The sequence below is a fragment of the Anabrus simplex genome, chromosome X, assembly GCF_040414725.1.
Source record: "Anabrus simplex isolate iqAnaSimp1 chromosome X, ASM4041472v1, whole genome shotgun sequence".
In the NCBI taxonomy this organism is placed as follows: Eukaryota; Metazoa; Arthropoda; class Insecta; order Orthoptera; family Tettigoniidae; genus Anabrus; species Anabrus simplex.
In genome coordinates this window covers 211910398-211919162 of record NC_090279.1, presented here as the reverse complement: position 1 = coordinate 211919162, position 8765 = coordinate 211910398, and the positions used below count along the sequence as shown (strand labels likewise).

The 8765-nt window shown below is 40.9% G+C and overlaps 1 protein-coding gene across 1 annotated transcript in view; it reads left to right on the top strand.

Moving 5' to 3' along the window:
* The first annotated feature begins 1392 nt into the window (after positions 1–1392).
* The window catches only part of eIF3c (eukaryotic translation initiation factor 3 subunit c), a 68355-nt gene continuing 60982 nt past the window's right edge, over positions 1393–8765 (top strand). The window contains exons 1-2 of the mRNA XM_067159303.2: positions 1393–1516; positions 1743–1864. Of these exons, the coding sequence (XP_067015404.1) occupies positions 1769–1864 (96 nt within the window). The 5' untranslated portion in view covers positions 1393–1516; positions 1743–1768. The remainder of the gene's footprint in view (positions 1517–1742; positions 1865–8765) is intronic.

The following is an 8765-nucleotide window of genomic DNA, read 5'->3' as shown; positions in this document are numbered from 1 at the left end:
AGTTTTACAGTATCTGAACTTGAAAAAAGCAAACCAAATTGAAAAGCATGCTAAAATTGGTCATTTAGGAGCTTTATTCCTGTTAGAACGAGTTTAATTTTTTTCTTCTTTCTTCATCCGTTTACCCTCCAGGGTCGGTTTTTCCCTCGAATGCAGCGAGGGATCCCACACTATCGCCTCAAGGGTAGTGTCCTGGAGCGCCAGACTTTGGGTCGGGGGATACAGCTGGGGAGGATGACCAGTACCTCGCCCAGGCAGCCTCACCTGCTATGCTGAACAGAGGCCTTGTGGAGGGATGGGTTGATTGGAAAGGAAAGACAGGGAAGATGGAAGGAAGCGGCCGTGGCCATAAGTTAGGTACTATCCCGGCATTTCACTGGAGGAGATGTGGCAAACTATGGAAAACCACTTCGAGGATGGCTGAGGTGGGAATGAACCCACCTCTACTCAGATGACCTTCCGAGGCTGTGTGGACTGCGTTCCAGCCTTCATACCACTTTTCGAATTTCGTGGTAGAGCTGGGAATCGAACCCGGACTTCCGGGGGTGATAGCTAATCACACTAACCACTACACCACAGAGGCGAACACAAATTTAATTTTACGGGAAGAAACAAGAGAAATACGGTGAAACGACGCTAAGTATTCGCGTCCTCTGGTATAGGAAAGTACTTACCAGTTACAGATTTCTGTGATCCTTGCACTGCCTAACTCTACCGTATCAGAAGACGCTAAAAAATTACATAGGATTTTCTAATGGCGAAACGGGCATACCATCGCTCACCAAACAGCGGCTTCAATACGAATGTGAAAACATCAGATGTGCGGAAGAAAGGATTGGATCGCTGATAATTGGTGAAAGGGCGATTAAACCCAAAGTTATTTATGACCACAATCTCGATCCGCTTATCGGATACTATGGGGCACAATTAAAGGAATCGGTAAGAAGTGACAAACTCGCTATCAGATTTCTCTGCTTCTTTTGTGAATTACTTATTTCGCTTAAGCATATTGTAAGAAATACGTTGTAGAAAATAAGTCAAACAATTGCTCCTGGTCTATCTTTGATCTCATGTTTGTTTGCTGCCTTCTGAAATTACTAGTTTTAATGATTTTTTTATAGTTTTTCATATTCGAACGTGTTGCAATGAGCGGTTGAAACTGATTATTAAAGAGAACTCTAGCGGCGTTTGTCGAAAGTATCTCGAGGACGAGTCTAGTGTGCTGTATTTCCCGGCCTTGTGTATCTCGTAGGCAACGATTCAGCGAACCCCATTAAATTACAATGTAGAAAAAGAAGAAGAAGACGTAGAAAGACGAAGAAATTTCGATAGTCCTTGATTCCGCCACTTCCGGTTTTGGCTTCAGTGGTTGCAGTCTGTCCTCTTTGGGTTTCAGTTTACTCATTCTCTTTGGTTTCAGTTTGGTTTCTCTGTTTCGCTCACGCTCTTCTTTCGTGTATATCGCTCCTTGCTGTACTGATACAGATTTTTATTAGTTTTTGTTGTTCTTTGTCGTGTAAGTAAATCAAAGTTGCTGTTGTACGAAAAGTTCGGAAGAGATTTTAGTCTACTATAATTAAGACATACATTAATTCAATGTCATCAACTGAGTCTAAAACTATAATGTTATTGCTACTTTTGACGTACCATATGTGAATTTTAGGTTATGTTCTTTTATCGTATTTATTGTAGGTTCCTAGTAAACCTTTTTTAAAATTGTTTGTACCTTGTTTAATTTTCAGTTTTTGTGGTGTGATAATTATCGAAAATGAGTCGGTTCTTCAACAGTGGACCGTACGATACAGATTCGGAAAGTTCGTCAAGTGAGGATTTGGCGCCTCGTCAGCAGCCTACTACCTTTACCGTAAGTAAATACTTTAAGGCAGCATATATCTAAGGAACTCAGCCACACAGATTGATTTTGAGTATTATTTGGATGACGTTTATGGGATTTATAACAGGTGTGGTGTTATAGTTCAGATGTCAGTTTGTAAACTAATAAAGGCGCACAGTTCGTGCAAATGTGTTACATTTCAATGTGTGCATTAATCTATAATATATTTTTCATAGTTTGCACACTTAACATCATGGTATCGGTAACAGAGTTCATGGTAGAATTTAAACGTAGAAAATTTTATTTTGCTAGCCATGCATTGCCAGATTGTTTACTGTATGTTGAACGTCCTGGTTCATGTCAGTGCACGATTTATTTACCATCGTCATCGTTGTACAGAACTCCGGCCAAATTTCCCTTCTTTTCATCTCATCTTCTAGTATTTTCTTCCAGCTTTCTGGCTTCATGGCCAAATGGTTAGTGTGCTGGCCTTTGGTCACAGGGGTCCCGGCTTCTATTTCCAGCAGTGGCGGGAATTGTAACCATCATTGGTTAATTTGGCTGGCATGGGGGCTGGGTGTATGTCTCTTAATCATTTCATCCTCATCATGATGCGCAGGTCGCCTACGGGCCTCAAATGAAAAGACACTCCCGGCACTAAAAGCCATACTCCTTTCATTTTCCTCCAGGTGACTGTGGAGGGTAAAGTTTTCTTTTAGAAAGGGCTCTTGCCCAAACTTGTAAATCAGTCTTGAATTGTATATTTTGTTTCTCAGAACCTCCATAAGAAAACTTGCTTGTGAAGTTCTTAAAGACTTTGTTTGTCCCAGGTTAATATTGTCCCTGTATGTCTGGACAAGAGAGAGAGAAAACATGACCCACTGTTGTTATTCTGAGGAGGAATAAATAATTTCCAATATTGTAAAGGTGGATTTATCCTCAAACCAAACTGTAAGACTTGTTTAAAGTTGATAATACAGATTAAAAAATGAAACTCATTTCATGTAATAACTTAGTTGCATTGCAGATCTGAGAGATAGTCTGGTTAGTGGGCATTAGTCCAGCCCGGGCGACAACATACTTCTAGTGTTATAAGTAAGTCGAAATCAATGGAATCATACTTGGAGAGCATCTCAGAGGAGAGATGTGTTCATTGCAATGTCCAGGAACCCACGATCCCACCCCAAGAAGTACATTTACTTTCATAACATAATTACGATTATTACATGCCATTTTCATTTCTGAAGTAGCTGCTTGTATTCCTATTGGCCAATGTAAAGTGGCACGTGATCTCCTTCCCGTCATGAAAGTTAATCATAATCCGTTACCAACCACAGCACAATAAACAAAACTAGTGGCCTAGGGCTGCTTCGTGGCTTCTAATCGTCCAGGCCAATGGTCTTGTTCAGATCGTATCTTAACCGTCCGTACGGCAAGAACCAGTCCAGGTCAGTCGTGTTTCCCACGATACTAGAGGTCTAGGGGCGCTTCATGGCTTCTAACCGTCCAGACCAATGATCTTGTCCAGATCCTATCCAACGTCCGCGCGGCAAGAACAACTCCAGACCAATGGTGTAGCAATCACCTCCACCAGCTATCGGAGCGTAGTTCCTAATTACAGAGTTTGGCAGCGCTGAGCACTGCTGGACAACATCCTTTCCGAGAAGGCTGCGAGCGAGTAAACAAACGCCAGTCGTTACACGTGTGTGAAAATCTTGTCGCCCGGGTTGGACTAATGATGGTTAGGGCTCTGATGTCGTACCTTTGTAGCTGCTGTCACTCTTATTCTTGTATGTATCCTGACTGATATCATTGTTGTAAAGTCAGGCCTAGGTATGTGATCCTACAGGATGATGAAATATGCTTTACTCTGGTGTATAGAGTTTTTACATCATTAGGGCCTATTATATCCCATGGAGCTCAAGAACAGTGACACGGGGCACCACTTATACCACAAACATCTATGCACAAAATGTCTGTCGTTTGTTACTTTCTTGCGGTTGATGTGATCGGGTGGTGGTCAAGGCTGCCAACCTGTTTTCTTGCTGTGTGAACAGTATGCGGCGTAGCCATAGGAGAAAGCGTCTTGAAGGGAGTGTGGCCTTGATGTGCAAAGATAGATGACAGCTACTAAATGACCTTTTTCTGTACCGTGCAGATAGCATGCTCCTTCACAGGTGCTTTTATTCTGCGAAGGTTGGTAACAATGTAATTCTCATCATTGCTGGCAATGACGTCACATCCCATTGTACGTTGGCCAGTAGCAATGTTAGTAGCTACTTAAGCAATGGAGAATGCCGTATGCTGCTCGTTATTAGGTTATAAAAGTAAATGTACTTTTGAGGATGGACTGGACATTACAATGAACATATCTCTCTTCTGAAAGGAATTTGATATACGATTTGCATAATTTCTACTTCCGTATAATGATACTGTAGAGCGTGCAGTGCACAGTGTATATTTTTACCTTTTTTACTGTGGGCGACTACAGGTTCGCTTGCCAAACCTGGGTTGAGATCAGTAGCTATACCGCAGTAACTCAAACTATTTTAAGAAATTCATTACTTATCAAATGTGACCCAGGAGCCCTGAACTTTGGAGAGTGGTTTGGCAACCACAGGGCTCTTGAGCTGAGTCCTAGCTTTGCTACCAATTACTTGTTTCAGGTTTCTCACTTTATCTATCCTATCCGACCTTCCTTGGTCGATTCTTGTTCTTTTCAGACCCCAACGGTATGAGGTTGCGAGGCCTAGGGAGTCTTTCCTTTTCACGTCCTTTGTGGCCCTTGTCTTTCTTTAGCAGATACCTTCATTTTTCAAAGTGTCGCATCCATTTCATTCTCTCTCTCTGATTAGTGTTGTGTATATGATGGTTGTCTCGTTGTACTTCCTCTTAAAACAATAATCACCACCACCACCTTACAAAACGTGCATTTACGTAAAGCATCACCTGGTTGAAGAGCATATGCTACATTTATTTTATATGGCTTTAAGTGTAGAAGTCTTATAGTCTTTTGGCAGACCCAACTTATTGTGCAAGACAGAAAGTGATTTTTAGGAGAATTTTCAAAACGATGACCGAAGTTATCTAATTTTTTTTTCGTGCGAACCCTCTGCTGCATTTCTTTTGTTTTTCTTTCTCAGGCTGGATACTCCATTTTTATGAAATTTATTATAAAGATTGTGGACTGTTTTACGACTTGGAGCGTCTACATCCAGGAATCTTCCTTGAAACAGTCTTCGAACTTCGTGAGCTATTGAGTTAACGTATGAATGGTACACACACATGCTGTGCTGTTGAGAATGCATGAGTCATAATTTCCTTTATGGCTAATTACAGAGTCCGCCTCTGTGGTGTAGTGGATAGTGTGATTAGCTGCCACCCCCAGAGGCCGTGGTTCGATTCCCGGCTCTGCCACAAAATTTGAAAAGTGGTACGACGGCTGGAACAGGGTCCACTCAGCCTCGGGAGGTCAGCTGAGTAGAGGGGGGTTCGATTACCTCCTCAGCCATCCTGGAAGTAGTTTCCGTCATTTCCCCACTTCTCCTCCAGGCAAATGCTGGGATGGTACCTAACTTAAGGCCACGGCCGCTTCCTTCCTTCTTCCTTGTCTATCCCTTCAAAACTTCCCATCCCCCCCACAAGGCCCCTGTTCAGCATAGCAGGTGAGGCCGCCTGGGTGAGGTACTGGTCATCCTCCCCAATGTCTCACGCTCCAGGACACTGCCCTTGAGGCGATAGAGGTGGGATCCCTCGCTGAGTCCGAGGGAAAACTGACCCTGGGGGGAAAACAGATTACGAATGAACCAATTACGGAATTTAAAAAAGAACAAAAACACACACATACACACTTGGGAACAGCTGAAATACGACTGTGTCATGGGACAGTGATACGAGGTGAGCTAACATGGATGCATGCACGCACAAAACAAATTATGAATTTCGTTACTTGCAGTATAAAGCAAAGGTCTTTGTCTACGAAGAAAACGTTTGATGGCATACCGCGCCATCCCTCTCCTGTGCCCAGTGAGCTTGCCCATAGGAAGAACACTGCACTTGCTGGCGTAAAACATGTCTATCTTGTTTTGTGGAGATACTCGACCTTCTCTGCATTAACCTGTAGTTCATTTTGTCTGTCCATTTCTCGAGCACGGTGATTGCCTTTGGTAATTATTTAGTGCTGTGAGATCCCACAACCACATCATCTGCATTGATGTATATTTTCTTGTCTTATTGTCCAAGCAACATCTAGACAACTGAGGGGATCATTAATCTGTATGACTGCTGTTGAAGTTGTTACGTTGTCTGAAATTAGGACTGTGTTGTTGCTCAGCATGCTGCGTACCAGGACTTCTGTTTTATGTATTACCGCTAGTTCTAGTTTCAAGGAAACTCTGTTTCTGTAGAGACTCAAGTTTGTTGGAGAAGCCAATGAACACTGTGAAATTTGCCCCAAGGTAGTCAGTGTTTTCTAGTTTATACTTGAGGTTTCTTACTGGTTGAATTGCATTTCTCCCTCTTCTGAAACTGAATTCTTCCAGAATTTTCTTATCAATTTCTTCTGAGAATCCCCCCCCCCCTGCTAGCCTGTAATAAGTTATTTCCCAGGGCAGTCATTCTGTAGGTGTTAAGTTCATGCGGGTCTCTTTTCTCTTTACGAAGCCTCTTTATTGTGGATGTTTTTTATGCCATTGCAATATTTCTTAATCACAAGCATAGAATCATCCGATCTGTAGAAGTTGGAAGTAAAGTTTTCAACTGATAATTTGAGGTGCTCCATTTCCGCTTACAAGGAGGATTCATTTCTCATGCTGAGCTGCAGCATTCTAATTAAGGGCTTGTTATTCCTAGACTGAGCACTGATGTGTGTGAAATACTGGACTACATTTCAGTCGTGTGCTGTAGTTCCGAGTGTGTGATAACTACAGTGAGGTGGTTGGCGTGAGTTACTAGCAGTCATTACAATACTTCATTTTGTTATTTATGAAGTTTATTATTTTATTCAGATAGGAAAACGCAAGCAATGGGACAAGGATTCTATAAAAAGGCTATTAAGGCAGTGAGGGACAAGATAATGAGTTATAAAATTGTTAGTAAAGCGTTTAGCATCCCATGAGCATGCTGATAGACTGTTATAAAAGAATAATAAGAAAACATTTGTCATAAATGATGTTCAAGTAATTCAGTATAGGAAAAGTGTTTGGTAAGGTTAAAAAGGAAAAAAATATATAAAAATTCATTGTATTTTTCATAAATTTGGTGGAAGACAAAATTACAAACACATTTTTGGTAGTTTAGTTTTTGTAGTGTTTATGTAAAATATTGACTACGTTTTGTTATAACAGTTTCATTATAACTTGCCCATAAGTGGAGAATATATTCAGTAATATATATATATATATATACCAATTTGTAGCCTTGTACATAATATTCTTGTATTTCTACAAGTCCAAATCTGCTGGCAACATGGAGTGCTAGATGTCAAATGTCAGCCATTAGAAACTCGCAGACGGGCAATTTAATTCATTCTCTAAAAATAAGCATTATAGCATCATTCATATCTCAGTCACTTTAATATTGTCACAGGCAAGGACAAGACTGAGACATATCAACCATAGCTGCTCCATTTTCCAGGATTGGCCTCGCAAGCAATAGATATACCAGTTCCTCCACCTTGGTACTAAGACCCTCGCCCTCATTTAAATAGGTTTCTGCTGATATTCACACAAATCGTTCTTCATAACTGTTTTTGATCCAATTCAACGGCGACAGCCTTCTTGTCATTTGCTTCTTCCCTTCTTAAGGTCTATTCACACATATCCGTGACGTGTCAGTTCCGTGAAATTGCATCGGTGTCAGTGATGATTCATATTTTTCCTTTGAATCTGACTGTCGTGTCCACACTTGTCCGGCGCAGTGCCGTATTATCTGCGTCAGTATCAGTGCAGTATCCGTTCCGTGATATTGAGTATTGTCGCCAACGATATTTTTGCTCTTTCACGGACGTGTTCTGCTGTGAAGTTTGTATGTGCTAGTGAATATAAAATGAGCGATGTAAGTTCAATGTGTGTGGTTAAGTAAATATTTGTTTCATTGTATTTGTACTGTATTATTCACTTACCTCAGACAAACTGCTAACCGTTCTCTTGGTATTATTGCCTTATTTCCACATTAAACGTGGAAAGTACTGAATAGGTGGTTTTTTATTAAATTATCCTTGATATCTATGCCTAACGTCATCTTCAATACGGAACAATAATGAGAGTTGTTACTTGTAATTATCGCCTTTCTCCAGCGGGTGTCTCGTCTTTTTACATGAACTTCCAGTTTACTCAGCAATATGTTAAAACAATTTTCAGACATTCTGAAATATTCAAAATATTTATTTTGGTCGTCAATTAGTTCCTTATACAGGATAGCGAATTCGCCATCACATTCTCTATTCTGCCATGCCTCGTGTACCCACTTCCTTTTTTTATACTGACACTGTCCCTCTGCACCTAGAATTATAGCAATAGCCGCCAATTCCACATCCGTAAACTTTGATATCTCGGCAATCACTGAACTGAAACAATACTGATAGGTGTGGGTAGCGATCATTGAGACGTCACGTAAGTCACGGAACTGATACATCACGGCACTGACACGTCACGGATATGTGTGAATAGACCTTTAGGGGAACACATTTGTTTATATTTTCATTTTGTTTTCAAGTACCTTCTTTATTAATGTGTTTAAATTAGTTTGCAACTGTTCTTCAAAGCTTTGCATTTTCAGTCATCCATGAACTGTGAACAGTTACTTCAGATATTATTTGGCAGTTTGTTGAAGGCCAAAGTTCACTGCCTTGTATGAAGTCCGAGTTAGCAGACACCTTTGTCAGAGTATTTGCTGGCACTTTGTATTTTAATCCTTTTGCTCCTCTTTATAT